We start from the raw sequence: 16,988 nt of genomic DNA on the forward strand, positions 1-16,988 counted from the left end.
TAAACCCTCATAAAAAGTTCCTAAACTGATGTTTTGCAGCAAGCTTTAGGTGTTTATTACTCATATAGAACATGTAAGAAATGTTGATGTACATGACTACTTTTAAAAAATATTTATTGGCCAGGCACGGTGGCTCACGCCTGTAATCCCAACACTTTGGGAGGCTGAGGTGGGTGGATCACTTGAGGTCAGGAGTTTGAAACCAGCCTGGCCAACATGGCAAAACCCCATCTCTACTAAAAATACAAAAAATTAGCCAGGCATGATGGCGTGTGCCTGTAATCCCAGCTACTCAGGAGGCTGAGGTAGGAGAATTGCTTGAACCTGGGAGGCGGAGGTTGCAGTGAACCAGGATTGTGCCACTGCACTCCAGCCTGGGTGACAGAGCGAGACTCCATCTCAAAAATACAAACAACAATAACAAAAAGCCCATTTCTTTAAGCTGTAAGAGTGTCCACTGTATTGTAGTACCATAACAATTTTACAGAAGCAATTAGATAATGTAGTTTAAATAAATTCTGATTAAGAATATAATTTTAAGCAAACTCTTTTCCATGTAAATATTATACTTTCAAAGACAGAAATAACTGACGCCATCCTTCCAACTTTATTCCTACTAATTCTTGGTCTTGTAAGGCATGTAAAAGTTATTATGATTTTGAAAATAGGAACAAGACAGCGCATTTTAGAGATAAACATAGGATCAAAACTCAGTTATCTTTAATGCTTTTATTTCCTTCTTCATTATGCCAGGCTAGTTCTAAATGCCTAAAATACATTAAAATGGAACAGAAAATTTTAAAAGGATGTTAATTTTAAGTTTCTTACTAATCTTTACTCATAGAAATAAAGAAGCCATAACTGTTAAGCACATTTTCTAAGATTGTATATAATCATTTATGGATTAAGACTTTTTTGGCATTAAAGATAGTAAACTTTTTATGAATTTAATTATTAAAGTATAATCAACTCACATCTTTGGATTTATATTGGTCTTAACATGTTTCACAGTATGCAGCATTTGAAGAATCTGAAGATGAGAGGCACAGTCATCACTTACCCGTGACCGTCACCTTCTTAAAGCTGTCTAGATACCTATTTTGGACACTCGGGTTAGCAGGGAGAAAACAACTGCATTACACTACATTTTTAAGCAAACCAAAGAACTTTATTTGGAGTAATAGCTAAGAAAACAGCTTTTTATGGAAACTGAAAAAGACAGTAGAGGAAGTATAAGAGCTACCCCTTAAGAAATAACTTTAATAGTTAAAAAACTTTCGTAGAATCTTACTAAAAAGGAGGCAACATTAGTTTTAACTTTTGACAGAGATAAAAATAACTGAACAAGAATCTAGCCTAATAACCAGACCTCAGATTACTATGCTTTCTAGTTATAGATGTAAACCTTCAAAGTACATATATCCAGTACAGGTCAAAAAAATATAAAATAGTGCTCGACCATCCTTTACTTTTTCATGTCCTTGAAAACGAAAAGAGTAATATACTTAAGTCATTCCTTAAGAATGTCCCTTAAACTATAATAACTTCAGAGCATCTTGACTTAGAGAATATACCACATTTTCCAACTCCTATTTGTCTAGTTATATTCATTATATATAAGTAACCATGACAACAGAATTGTAAGTTCTGCTTAAAAGACTGTTGCCCTTTCCAACTTTTCTTTAAGTTGGATCCCTGTTATCAGTAATACTTAGATGAACTTCCCCTTTCAAAGTAGTAAAAACTAAAGCATTAAATTAGTACCTAAAATCAAAGTACAGTTTTTATTTATAAAACTATTGTGTTGTATCCTGACATGTGGCAGCAAAGATAATATAAAATGTATTCAGAGACTAATGCCATTATGAACAGAAAAGACTATATATAAATATATATAATCTTTATATATATATAAATCTTTTTAAAAATATTTTTAAAATAAAATTTATAAAAAAGATTTTATATATATAAAAAGATTATATATAAAAAACATTTTTCTGGAACAACTCAAAAATCAATTTTTAAAAAACTGATTAATTCACTATTGGACAGATGTTCAAATGCTAAGTTTAAAATTCAGCATTATCTTCCCTCTCTTGAAATACAGGTTATATAAACATTCAAAGTACAGTAAGTTAAAAAACAAAAGAAAATAAAGCCTTGGTTTAGTATAGCTAAAGCTTACATATACAGCAGGTGTAATAACATGTTCATCAGAACAGAGCATCAAATAACAATGAATGAACATTATGGCCCCCTAAAGAAGCAGAACCTCAAAGCCAGGTTGTGGTCACATGAACTATTTAACCTCACTGCGCCCATGTTCGCAGGCCCTACCCTCAACAAAATCTATTAATACAAACTAAAACCGAGACATTTGAATTGATGTTTTGGAAAATGTAGTGACACGTTACTGTTAAAGGTGCTGAGGAAGAAGCATTTAGCATACGTGCTACAGAGCCTGACCACTGGAAAACAGAAATCTTACTGTGGCTACAGATCAAAAATTCATACTGAAGACAGACATCTGTCATTTAACATGGAACCTTTCCAATACATTTTAAGGGCCTACTGAAAAGGCTAGTGGTGAAAAACGATGGTAACAATGAGATACCATACTTTGCTATACAAAAGCCTAAGTTTGACAGAAAAAAAATTCTAATTTGGAAAGTCAACAGTATTAAACTCTATCTGCCATTACCAATTCCATCAAGATTACTAGGTCTTTAAATGTGGGGCTGGTAAAAATAATACTTCCAGGGTTCAATCAAACAAATCAAAGTAAACCAAAACAAGAAAAGTAGCCAATATTTAAAGCAGCAGACTCAGCAAACGTGTGATTTATTTCCCTTTTTGTTCAAATTTTAGTTTTTTCAGGCCTTATAAATACTTACTGGAATTTCTAAAGCATTTCTTTCTTATGCTAGGTCTTCTCTAATAACACAGTAAATACTGAATTACCTAAAACATTGTCCAGCACCCTCAGGATCTGCTTCTTGGCTCTTCATGCTGATAGTGCCATTTCACTGATTCAACAAATACTATAGGTTTTGCTTATGATGCAACTGATGTGGTCCTTAAACTAGTCACAAGTTAGAAGACTGTAGCTCTAAAACCTACCTCATTTCTAAGAATCATAAATACGACTTTACCGGAATGCATAAAAACACAAAGGGAAGCTTCTAAGTTGAACTTTCTAATATTCGTATTTGAAATGGTTTGGAATGGTTGATCAAACTTTTAAGATCTAACACTCAGTGCACTTATACAATAACTAGATACCTCTGGTGAATTACAAGAATTGCTCCAATAGAAGCGTCTCTCAATCTGCTCATCAAATCTAGATCAGCTCTACCAATGAAAACACATTTCAAGATTTGTTTCATAATCAGTGTTCAATCTCATACAATCAAGCTACGCCATGCCACGTAAGTTCTAAAGCAGATGAAAAACAAAGCCAGCCAAATTTAGGAGCTAAGCTCATGGTATAACGCTTATAAACAAATGAAAATAACACAAATTGAAAACTATATAGTGAACATCTTGGGTACAACATGCAATGATACTATCATTACTATTTTGACAGCATGACAATGGAATCAATTTCTATAATGAGAAGATACACATGCATACCACAATTTCTCTATTAAGAACACATCTTATATGAATACATCCTCAGGAAACACTTTTTACATTAAATCGTCTTTTTGACAATAATTTTGCACTGAATAACAATAAATTACAACGCACTGTTGTACACCTTAAATTGCTAAACGGTATTATAGATGTTTACACAGAGAATTATCGTAATAGCATGAGCACTTCAATAAAAGTTGTATGAACAATGTTTAAAGTAAAAAAAAGTGTTTTATAACCAAGCTGTACGGACATTAGGGGGTTTAGGTCTTCTTCGAGGGTGGCCACTGGAGGGGTCAACAGCTGATCGCTCACTCCTACAACTGAGACCACTCGTAGCACTGGATGTCCTGGAAGCTCCTCCTGAAAATACACAAAGAAGAAATATCTGAGAAACTTCTCCTCACTTTAAGTCCAGACTAGTTTTTCTTTTTTTTTTTTTTTTTTGTTGAGACAGAGTCTCGCTCTGTCGCCCAGGCTGGAGTACAGTGGCCGGATCTCGGCTCACTGCAAGCTCCGCCTCCCGGGTTCCCGCCATTCTCCTGCCTCAGCCTCCCGAGTAGCTGGGACTACAGACGCCCGCCACCTCGCCCGGCTATTTTTTTGTATTTTTTTTTTTTTTTACTAGAGACGGGGTTTCACCGGGTTAGCCAGGATGGTCTTGATCTCCTGACCTCGTGATCCGCCCGTCTCGGCCTCCCAAAATGCTGGGATTACAGGCTTGAGCCACCGCGCCCGGCCCAGACTAGTTTTTCTTCCACATTCTATGTGTGTCTAATAGTCTAATGCAATGATTCTCGACTAGGAATGCACTTCAGAATTCCCTGTGGAACTCAAAAAATATAGTAACAAACACACCCAGATGCCACCCCAGGGGATTCTGATTCACTGGACTGGCATGGAAAACAAACATTTGTAAAAGCTTCTCAAATAATTCATGTGAAAAAAATCCCTTCGTATAACCATTTATATACTACATTTAGGGGCAGTGCTGAGTACGACTTACTAAAACAAGACCCTGTCTTCGTCACTATACCACGGAAGCAAGGTTCGGAGAAGGAATAAATGGAACCACTAGTCATGAGAGTCGGAGACTCACACGGGGCAGGCGCTGGGAAGCTGTGGCATCGAGTGGTTCGGTGTTACCTTCTATTTATTACGTAGTTTAGAATGCATACATCAAGTACAATATAACTTCTGTAAAGGACACTGAGCGTTCTAGCTGTTGCACACTCCGGCACTGAATGGTCACTCCATTCCTGTACTCTCTGGGACACACAATTGGCTAGGTCTGTAACGGATCACACAACAAGCCTTACTGCTTACTGTAGAGTGGTAAGGCTTGCTGTGTGATCAGTTTGCTAATTTTTGTTTTAGTTATCCAGTAAGTAAAAAAAAAGCACATATAAGGGCTGGAGTCTATTAGCAATAATTCTTAACTACCTAGGGAGAACGTTTCAGCAGCTTTTAAACAGCCCATCTATGCATTTCTTCCCTCAATCAACTTTACAATTAAAAGTACTTCCTCAATTACCTAAGAACCTACTGATATTTTCGATTGTTTTATCTCCTGGCTTCCTTCCTGTCATTATAGGCTGTAAATGAAACCTGAAATTAAGTGAACTAATACAAATAAAACAAAACATGACAATGAGAAATAACAGAATGCACTCCAGTGCTGGCATTTAAAACTCTATCAGAATAACATAAGTTACATTTTTTAAAAAAATGGATACAAGATACAAACAAATATAAAATAATTTTGATCTATTTTGTCCTGCTTACTTAATGGGCTGTATTGGCCGAGAGTGGATCTGGCTCGTCTTGACAGTGGTGATGAGCTGAGATAGCCCATATTGCGATGATAGTCCATCAGTTGATCTGAGCGTTTCATACCTACTGTTGGTTTCACAGCCTCAAGCCTTTTCAATAAAGCCTTCAATAAAGACAGTCAATTTGAAAGCCAAGGTTAAACAGCAATCATTTTTAACAAGGCAATACATTCTAGTGCGTGACACTCACTTTCTCTCCTTTTTTAAGACATAAGATCTTACTCTGTCACCCAGGTTGGCCTGGAACTCCTGGGCTTAAGGGATCCTCCCATCTCAGTCTCTTAAGTAGCTGGGATTACAGGCAAGACCCACCACATCCGGCCAAAAGATTTTAAATCATTCCTGACATACCATGTGAAAAACATATTTCAGATAATTTAATTTCATAAAAATCCAAGGGTTTTTGCCTATCCCACAGCTCACCAAACCACTATGATATAACAGTTTATCCAGGGGTGTCCAATGGAGAGAATACAGTCACGGGTTGTTAGTTTCTGTTTCTGGTTGGGCTAGTAAAGCCCCTTCCTCATCTCTCTTTCCTGCGTATCGCTAGAGACAGAAACTAAAAACCATGGCTTCAGGTTGCTAAAAGCCTAAAACAGAACAACAAACAACAAAATCAGGTGGGTTAGACAAGCTTGCTAGAGGACTGATTCTTTTGTGCCAGGTTAGTCTTAGGAAAGGTGCTGTAAGTTGAAATAAAATACATTAAACCTGATTTTCTCATAGATATGACGTAATGGGAGTTATAATGCTAAGAACCTAGTGTTAAAACCTAGGACTGACCACACACATATGGAAGCTACCACAGATTCTCCACATGTGCGTGGTAGAGCAGCGCTTTTCACCCTGCCTCCTTTGCAGTAGTGCCTCAAGGGCTGGTGGGCCACTGGGGAAAGGCCAGCAGGGAGGGCCCTCAGGTCTTCCCCTGCTAATTTCTACTAGCCCAGCTATGCTTTCTGCATTGTCTGTTTTATATACTAAAGATTCTGCATAACATTTAATTTGGAGAAAAAAAGCTTTTACTGTTAAGAAGTTTGAAAACCAATTAGTAAAGAATATAAAGTTTTAAAAAAAGATATGTAGGCTGGGCACAGTGGCTCATGCCTGTAGTCCCAGCACTTCGGGAGGCCAAGGCGGGTGGATGACCTGCTTGAGCTCAGGAGTTCCAGACCAGTCTGGACAACATGGTGAAACCCTGTCTCCATTTTAATAATATTTTAATTAAAAAAAAAGGATATATAAACCAATTGGCCAAGGCAATACAGTATCCAATAACATGGTAATTTTTTACAATTCAGTAACAGAGACTAATGTATAATGTTCTAAATTTTGTTTATAATTATTTCTTAAAAGGTGAAAGAGTTTATTCTGTTGGCTTTTCATAGGTATTGTTGAGAAAGAAATACTGAGGTAGACCAAACCGCTTGGGGAATTGATCCATGATTGTATTTTGTTATTTTCTTTATTGATTCAAACTTTCTCTGAAGGAAGCTGATCTTATTTGCAAAGGGAGTACTGACCTGCACTAAGTTTCACATTAAAAAATCAGACTCATGAATTCAGTCATAGGACAAGTTTTCTCTGTACAATCTTTTTTTCTTTCTTCCTTTTATTGTGGTAAAATGAAACCACATTTTAACCACTTCTAAGCATACGGTTCTGTGGCATTCTGTACGTTCACACTGTTATGAAACATCACCACCGACCACTCCCAAAACTCTTCTTCCACTTGCTGTTCAATCAGTTTCACCCCTGCCCCTTCTGCGCTGAGTTCCTGAGCAGCAATTCCAAAGCAGGAAGAGACGGTGGAAGAATAAGCCAAGATACTCAGGGGAAGGGCGGTTTAGAAAAGGGAGAGGAGGTTGTTATAGAAACAAAAGGAGGCTTGGAGGCAAACGGCAGAGGTGCAAAACACATGAAGAACTGGACAGAACAACCGAGAACATCTTTACTGCCTGCCTGCGTGCTGTTCCTTCTGTGTGAAGTGCCCCTCCCTAGTTTTTAGCCTTCAAAAGCTAGAAAAGAGTCACCTACTCAAATTACCCAACTAGTATTAGTGGTTCCCTTTGCTGAGCTGAGTTTTGATTTGAACGTGATTCCACCTGACTGTAAAGTCCACGGTCTTCCATCATATCCTCTTTCTTGCATTGTGGACAGAGAAGCTGTGTGATTCCGGTGTCCAAACCTCCTGAGATTGTATCTTCTCTACCTGCAGTTTATAACTGTACTGGAACTTCCTGGGGTCACATCTTCAGTGTCTTTCACTAGCAGAGTGCATCTGCCGTTCTGTCTGATTATCCTATGAACTACTCGCTGCGCTGTGCAGGGTAGAAGGGACAAGACAGAAGACCCGGTATTTTCAGTTATCTTTCAATTTTGCTTCTTTCTTGGTAGAAGTCTCAATGTCTATTAAACTCCTAATGTCCTAAGTTTATTTATTTGGTTGGATGAGTATTTTTTCTTTTATAAATTTTAAGATAATTACAATACTTATTCATCAGATATAAAACAATATAGATGTGATCAAAGTCAACTTTGAAATAACTGTACAATAATGCAAAAAGTAAACCCATTCTGGAGTCTGATACATCAATTATCAAGTTTACACGCAGAAACTCAGGGAAATAAGAGAGAAATGATTCGGCTCATGTACCCAAATCACACGGAACAATACCATGTGTCCATCTGAGTGTTACATGAATATAACAAGCTAAACAAAAGCTAAAGGATGTGAGAAATAACTCTCGTCTATAGAAATAATGTCAAAATACAAAGTGTTGATTACCCTAAATTTTAAGGTGTAAACCAACCTTGTCCGACCTGTGGCCTGCAGGCTGCATGCGGCTCAGGATGGCTTTGAATGCGGCCCAGCACAAATTCATAAACTTTCTTAAAACATTATGAGATTTATTTTTTTGGCAATTTCTTTTTTTAGCTCATCAGCTATGGTTAGCATATTTTATGTATGGCCCCAGACAATTTTTTTTCTTCCAATGTGGCCGAGGGAAGCCAAAAGAGTGGACACCCCTGGTGTAAGCCCCAAAATCAAAAGTGTATGCATTTTAATTTAGTCATCAATTTAGAACTCTTACGTAAAACTTAAAAAACAACAGTTCAGGTTGGGTGCAGTGGCTCACATCTGTGGTCCCAGCATTTTGGGAGGCCAAGGCAGGAGGATTGTCTGAGCCCAGGAGTTCAAGACCTCCCTAGGCAACATGGCGAGACCCCGTCTCTTCCAAAAAATACAAAAATTAGCCGGGCATGGTTGTATGTGCCTGTGATCCAAGCTACCCAAGAGGCAGAGGAGAACGGCGCGAGTCCAGGAGGTCGAGGCTGCAGTGAGCCATGATCACACCACTAGACTTCAGCCTGGGTGACAGAGCAAGACCTTATCTCAAAAAAAAAAAAAAAAAAAAATCCAAAATGCTGTAACAATTCTAATACAGTGATAATAAATGTAAGGTATATAGTCAGAAAGATTTGGGCTTAATACTTGGCTCTGCCACTGATTGTGTCCTTGATCAAATTCCATGACAGGGATATTAATAATGAAATAACCGCAGAGTCAGTTTTTAGTAATTAAGTGATATAATGCATCTAAAGTGCTTAAAATAGTGCCTAGTATCTAGCAAAAACTTATTAAGGCTGGGCGTGGTGGCTCACCCCATAATCCCAATACTTTGCAAGGCTGAGGCAGGCAGATTACTTGAGGTCAAGAGTTCCAGACCAGCCTGGCCAATACAGTGAAACCCCATCTCTACTAAAAATAGAAAAAAAATTAGCCCGGTGTGGTGGCAGGCGTCTACAGTTCCAGCTACTCAGGAGGCTGAGGCATGAGAATCACTTGAACCCAGAAGGTGGAGGTTGCAGTGAGCTGAGACTGTGCCACTGTACTCCAGCCTGGGTGACAGAGTGAGACTCCTTCTCAAAAAAAAAAAAAAAAAAGAACTTATTAAAATTAGTGATATTGTTAATATTGCTGTATTTTCTAGTTGTTTGACATGCAACAACAGTATTATCTTCCAGCTAAGTTTTAAAGTACATGATAGTTAGGGGAGTATTTTATATTCTTTCTTTTTTTTTTTTTTGAGATGGAGTCTCGCTCTGTCGCCCAGGCTGGGGTGCAGTGGCCGGATCTCAGCTTACTGCAAGCTCCGCCTCCCGGGTTTATGCCATTCTGCCTCAGCCTCCCGAGTAGCTGGGACTACAGGCGTCCGCCACCTCGCCCGGCTAGTTTTTTTTTGTATTTTTTAGTAGACGGGGTTTCACCGTGTTAGCCAGGATGGTCTTGATCTCCTGACCTCGTGATCCACCCGTCTCGGCCTTATATTCCTTCTTTACATTGCTTCTAACAGACATTAAATATTTAATGGATTAAAAAACAATAAGAATGGTAATGTATGGTTTACAAAATCTTAGAACTGCCACTCAAATCAGGTTCTAATAATGAATCCCAAAAGAGTTCGTCTGCATTTTTTTTTTTAGAAACTGCAATTTTTGGCTGGGTGCGGTGGCTCACGCCTGCGATCCCAGCACTTTGGGAGGCCGAGGCAGGCAGATCATCTGAGGTCAGGAGTTTGAGACCAGCCTGGTCAACATGGCGAAATCCCATCTCTACTAAAAATGCAAAAATTAGTGGGGCATTGTCCAAAAATACAAAAATTAGTGGGCACCTGTAATCCCAGCTACTCGGGAGGCTGAGGCAGGAGAATTGCTTGAACCCAGGAGCTGGAGATTGCAGTGAGCCGAGATTGTGCCACTGTACTCCAGCCTGGGCAACAAGAGCAAGACTCTGTCTCAAAAAAAAAAAAAAAGTGCAATTTTGGGTAATTATATATATTAAGGTAAACAACTTGAAGTTTTGATATATGTATACATGTTGAAATGATCACCCTTGAGCTACTCACACATCCATCATCTCACAGGGTTACCATTTTTATTTACATGTGTGGTGAGAACCCATAAGATCTAGTCTCTTAGCAAATGTCACGTACCCGAGACACAAAGTTCCAGTCGTGCCAGATGAGTAAGTTCTGGAGATCTAACGCACAGCATGTTGACTATAGTTAACAATATTGCATTATATACCTATTGATATGGTCTGACTCTGTGTCCCCACCCAAATCTCATCCCGAATTGGAATCCCCACGTGTGGAGGGGGGACCTGGTGGGAGGTGACTGGATCATGGGGGTGGTTTCCCTATGCTGTTCTCGTGATAGTGATGGAGTTCTCACGAGATCCGAGGCTTAAAAGTGGTAGTTTCCCCTGTGCTCCCTCTCTGTCCTGCCACCATGTAAGACGTGCCTTGCTTCTGCTTTGCCTTCCAGCATGATTCTAAGTTTCCTGAGGCTTCTCCAACCTTGCAGAACTGTAAGTCAATTAAACCTCTTTCGTTTATAAATTACCCAGTCTCAGGTAGTATCTTTATAGCAGTAGGAAAATGAACAAATACACTTGTCCAAATATTTATTTTATAACCAGAATTATTCTCTTCAGAAAAAAAATTAACCTAGCCCATCTTTTGATGTTTAAACAAATTTAAACAAATAAATAATGTCTTAATGATTTCTGCAGCCATTGGCAGATGAGAGTTGCTTTAGTGTTTCTAGAGTGATGAAGCAAAGACCTTGTAAGGTCACTAAAAGGTAACAGCTGTCCCCCACACAGGGAGAATCAAGACGACTGTTCTCTACATTTCAACAGCGGGAGCTACAGAGTTATCACTAGCTGACATTCTTCAATGGAAGGAGATAACAGACCCTAACCAGAAAAGAAGGAAACCCAAATAAAGTACACTATACATTATTTCAAGATCTTAGAACAAAAGTACTGTTAATCAGCAGATTAATATTCATAGTAGGTATAAGACTTGCTATAAATCTTCATTTTTGTGACAATTTATCACAATCTCCCTTGAATTATTCTGTATAAGAGTTCTGAAGTTACTCCTATAGGCCAGGCACAGTGGCTCACACCTGTAATCCTTGCACTTTGGGAAGCTGAGGCGCATGGATCACTTGAGGTCAGGAGTTTGAGACCAGCCTGGCTAACATGGCAATACCATCTCCACTAAAAATACAAAAATTAGCTGGGTGTGGTGGCGTAAGCCTGTAGTCCCAGCTACTCAGGAGGCTGAGGCAGGAGAATCACTTGAACCCAGGAGGTGGAGGTTGCAAGGAGCCAAGATCACATCACTGCACTCCAGCCTGGGTGACAGAGTGAGATCATCTAAATAAATAAATAAATAAAATAAAGTTACTCCTGTATACTAGCAGGCAAAGCACAGAAGAGGAGAATTTTATTATTTATTATTTATCTATTTATTTATTGAGACGGAGTTTTGCTCTTGTTGCCCAGGAGAGTATCTTGGCTCACTGCAACCTCTGCTTCCCGGGTTCAAGTGATTCTCCTGCCTCAGCCTCCTGAGTAGCTGGGATTACAGGATCCCTGGGATTACAGGCACCCACTACCACGCCCGGCTAATTTTTTGTATTTTTAGTAGAGATGGGTTTCACCATGTTGCCCAGACTGGTCTCGAATTCCTGATCTCAGGTGATCCACCGGCCCTGGCCTATTTTTCATTGAATGTTTTTAAGAACTGCCTTAGGCCAGGTGTGGTGGCTCACGCCTGTAACCCCAGCACTTTGAGATGCTGAGGCCAGTAGATCACCTGAGGTCAGGAGTTTGTGAGACCAGCCTGGCCAACATGGTGAAACTCTGTCTCTACTAAAAATACAAAAACTAGCCAGGGGTGGTGGCACATGCCTGTGATCTCAGCTACTCAGGGCACTGAGGCAGGAGAATAGCTTGAACTCGCAAGGCAGAGGTTGTAGTGAGCCAAGATTGTGCCACTGTACTCCAGCCTGGGTGACAAAGCGAGACCTTGTCTCAAAAAAAAAAAAAAAAAAAAAAAGAAACTGCCTTAAGTTTCTAAATTCATACATGCCTTTTATTTTAAAAATAAAATAAAATAAAACACACAAGAACTCCTAACTGGAAAAATTATGCTAACAGCTGCAGAAATCATTAATACATTATTTATTTGTTCGTTTAAATTTTTGTACGTGAAAAGATGGGCTAGATGATATTGTCTATTTATTTTCATTCCTCTGAATTTAAAATTTGCTAATAAGCTAGGCAGGGTGTCACATGCTTGTAGTCCCAGCTACTCAGGAGGCTGAGCTGGGAGGATCACTTAAGCCCAGGAGTTCAGCCTGGGTAACATCTCCAAAAGCCAACAAAAAACTCCCCCCAAAACAAGAGCAACAAAATAACTAAGGACTATTTTATTTACAAACATAATCTTAGAAAGTAAAAAAAAAAAAAGTAAGTAAGTTAACTCCATTTAGTTAACTTTAGGGTCCAACCCTGATACCACATTCCTCTAGGAATCTTACTTCCTCCATAACTTTGCTTGAATTACTTCTCTCCCCTCAACATTATTTCACACCTGAGGAAACTGACACGCATTCAAAAGAATGAAATAATCTCACTTCTTCTTAGAGGGTAAAGTGAAACCATAAACCAAGTATCTTTAACCACCTCTCCTTCTGCTAAGATTGTTCTTGTGCTCTTTTGGGAAAAAGTTCAAATGAAAAGAAAGAGATATAGTTCAACAAGAATCTTCCTTTCTTTTTTTTTGAGATAGGGTCTTGCTCTGTCACCCAGGCTGAAGGATCACTTGAACGCAGGAGGTGGAGGTGGAGTGATTACGGCTCTCTGCAGCCTTGACCTCCCAGGACCAAGCGATCCTCCTCCTCAGCTTCTGGAGCAGCTGGGATTACAGCCATGCGCCACCACGCCTGGATAATTTTTTATTTTTTGTAGAGATGAAATCTCACAACGTTGACCATTATGGTCTTGAACTTCTGGGCTCAGGCAACCCTCCGGCCCTGGCCTCCCAAAATGCTGGGATTACAGGCGTAAGCCACTGTACCTGGCTAAAAATAATATTTCAGAATTCATGAATTAAAAAATTACTCCCCTTTTTACAAGTAATAAAATTCTAATATTATTTAAAGTATAATGATCATTGAGGCTTTCTACTGATAAAGTTATCTACTGGATAAAAACACTCTCTACTGGATAAAATTTTCATTTCTCTGAATTTAAAATTTGCTAATAAGCTAGGCTAATAAGCTAGAATAATTTTTATTCCCTTAATTTTTGTTTGGATGCAATGTTTAATGAGAGGAAGGATAATATCTACCTATTGAAACAAATAATGAGGATCTTGAACCTCATCAGAAGGACAGATGAACAGTATGTTTTTAACTGTAGAGCACAGAAGTCAGTTTTATACAATCACTGCCTTCCTTCTCTATCTTTTCTGCACAACGCTACTTCTTTGTCTGGGATTATTTCCATCTAAATAGCCTCTGAATTGCTAACACACTGATGTAAGAGTGCCAGAACAGAAATGCTTTAGTCATCATGTCTGTTAGCCACCTGAATTGTTCTCTGTCACTGGAGATAGAGCAAATGAAGGAATATAAATCATAAAAAATATAAAGGAATGAATTCTGTTTTGCAGTATATCTAACACAGAAATAACTACAAAAGTGTGTCTGTGTGTGCTGAACACATGCATGTATATTTTAAATATTAACAGTTTAGCAAACAGATTAAAAAGTTTATCAGCCCAGGCGCAGTAGCTCACGCCTGTAATCCCAGCACTTTAGGAGGCTAAGGCGGAAGGATTGCCTGAGGTCAGGAGTCTGAGACCAGTCTGGGCAACAAAGTGAGATCTCATCTCTACAAAAAAAAAAAAAAAAAAAAAAGTATCAGCTCACACTCAAAGAGTGAATGTGGCTCTTTTTTTCTTAAGGTTGAGTATGAGAAGGCTTGAAGTATGGTTAAGACCATACTTCTGGTCAGGAAGGTAATATTTAAGACTGTCAAACAGGCTCAATATAAATAGTGATATTTATATTACAGGCATGAGTCATCAGGCCTAGACTAAGGATTTTTTAAATAGAAAAATAATCAAAGTCAATGGGTGGAGTGGCTCACGCCTGTAATCGAAGCACTTTGGGAGGCAGAGGAGGGAGGATCATGTAGTCAGGAGATTGAGACCATCCTGGCTAACACGGTGAAACCCCATCTCTACTAAAAATACAAAAAATTAGCCGGGTGTGCTGACATGTGCCTGCAGTCCCAACTACTCAGGAGGCTGAGGCAGAAGAATCGCTTGAACCTGGGAGGCAGAGGTTGCAGTGAGCTGAGATCGCGCCACTGCACTCCAGCCTGGCAACGAGTGAGACTCCATCTCTAAAAAAAAAAAAAAAAAAGTAAACTCAGGTTCCTTAAAAAGCTAAACACAAAATTACCATATGACCCAGGAATTCTACTCTATGTGTACACCCTAAGGAACTAAAAGCAGGGACATGAACAGATAGTTGCCAATATTCACTTCAGTAATATTCACTGTAGCTTAAGTCTACACCTACAATGGAATAGTATTCAGCCATAAAAAGGAATTAGGTTCTGATACATGCTACAATATAGATGAAACGTGAAAACATTTTAAGTGAAATAAACCAGATATGGTTCTACTCATATGAAATATTTAGAATAGCCAAATTCATAGAGACAGAAAGTAGACTAGACACCCTCAGACGATAAGCAGGTGGGGAAAGGAGAGCTGTTTAATAAGCACAGCATCTGTATGAAGCGATGAAAACGCTTTAGAAATAGATGGTAGTGACAGTTGCCCAACACTGTGGATATGCTTAATGCCACTGAATTATACACTTAAAATTGTTAAAGTGACAGTTGCCCAACACTGTGGATATTCTTAATGCCACTGAATTATACACTTAAAAATTGTTAAAGTGGCAAATTTTAAGTTATATATACATTACTACAACTTAATAATATACCAAAAACCATTGAATGTGTATACTTTAAATGGGTAATAGTCTGTGAATTATCTCAATAAAGCTGGTTAATAAAAAAGGTAACCCCAAAGCTAGGCAACCTGGATTTGCACCTGGGCTCTGACACCTGCTAGCTGAGTGACCCTGAGTAAGTTCCTGTGCCCCAACCAGTGTCTCTTTTACTCTTCTGTAACTACAGTAACTGTAAGATTGCTATCAGGATTTGCCTGAAATGCCTAACACTTGTAAAATAATATGCACAATGTAATTGTTTATTAAATGAGATCAGCCCAGAGACAGGTGCGAGAGTGAAAACAAAGGAAGTAATCCCAAATGTTTGCAACATATGGGAATTTCAAATTTCCATGAAACATGAATGAATCTTGAATATTGCGAAGGTGATGTGTGGAACGCTATCATCTATCTCAGCTCCCACCAACCTCATTTCACCTAGCTTAGTTATCTGTTCCTTGCCACGTGCAGGGTAATCCTCTTGAAGGGTTCAAGACTACTAGTTTTTATAAATAGTAATCCTAGCTTCCCAAATCTTGGGGTTAGTATGATAATAAAGAAATGTACAAAGGAGTTGTTACAAGCTTAGGTAAGCATATGGTTACGTAGGAAAACACTGGTAATGACACATAAGGAGGGTTAATTTTGAAAATGGTCTTAATAATTTTAATAGCTTTCTAAATTATTTTAGCTCAGAGTTTATGTGTTCATTAAGGGTCTAATTCTAGTTTAAGAGACTACCCAGGTTTAAAATCTTGGCTCAGCAGCATACTTAGTAGCTCTGTGCTAAATATTTAACCTGTCTGAGCTGAGTTTTTTCGTTGTAAGATGTGGATAAACATAGTTATCCACTTCGGAGAATTGTTGTCAGGATTCAATAAGTTAATACTTGGAAGATACTCAGAAAACAATGCCTAGTGTTTAGTAAATATCAGCGATTATTATAAACTAAATCTTATGAAGAAAATATGCTATAATAGTTTTAAATGTGAAGATTTTCAACAGTTCCCATTTTTATTTTCTTAGAATATCAAACTATATGATTTGTAACAATCAATGTTTCATACATTTAAGTAGCAGACTAACAATTTGGCCTATTGGAGATACACTGATCCTTTAAAATAAGTGATACACAATTTATTTTAGCTTTCTGGGACACAGTAAAGTAAAAGAGATTTCACTAGTGACTGAATACTTCACAGAAGAAACACTGTATTTGACCCTTGGATACCACTTCCTGTTCTACTGCAGTGATTTAACTGATCTAGGCAAATAAATAATGGAACTTCCAGTATTTTCCTTTAATGGTCTCTTTCTCTCTCTCTCTTTTTTTTTTTTTTTTTTTTTCTTTTTTTGAGATGGAGTCTGGCTCTGTTGCCCAGGCTGGAGTCCAGTGGTAGAATCTCAGCTCCCTGTAACCTACGCCAGCCGGGTTCAGATGCTCCTCCCACCTCAGCCTCCCAAGTATCTGGGATCACGGGTGTGTGCCACCATGCCCAGTTAATTTCTGCATTTTTGGTAGAGCTGGGGTTTTGCCAGATTGCACAATCTGGTCTCAAACTCCTTGCCTCAAGCGAGCTGCCCACCTCGGCCTCCCAGAGTGCTAGAATTATAGGTGTGACCCAC

The 16,988-nt window shown here is 38.6% G+C and overlaps 1 protein-coding gene across 3 annotated transcripts in view; it reads right to left on the reverse strand.

The window, feature by feature from the left end:
* Positions 1–2,824: 2,824 nt before the first annotated feature.
* The window catches only part of CFAP97 (cilia and flagella associated protein 97), a 44,595-nt gene continuing 30,431 nt past the window's right edge, over positions 2,825–16,988 (reverse strand). For all 3 annotated transcript variants that reach the window (XM_008000421.3, XM_008000419.3, XM_008000420.3), the window contains exons 4-5: positions 5,422–5,572; positions 2,825–3,999 (exon numbers count right to left, since the gene is read on the reverse strand). In XM_008000421.3, coding sequence (XP_007998612.1) covers positions 3,869–3,999; positions 5,422–5,572 — 282 coding nt within the window. In that variant the 3' untranslated portion in view covers positions 2,825–3,868. The remainder of the gene's footprint in view (positions 4,000–5,421; positions 5,573–16,988) is intronic.

Source organism: Chlorocebus sabaeus, chromosome 7 (assembly GCF_047675955.1).
Source record: "Chlorocebus sabaeus isolate Y175 chromosome 7, mChlSab1.0.hap1, whole genome shotgun sequence".
Taxonomy (NCBI): Eukaryota; Metazoa; Chordata; class Mammalia; order Primates; family Cercopithecidae; genus Chlorocebus; species Chlorocebus sabaeus.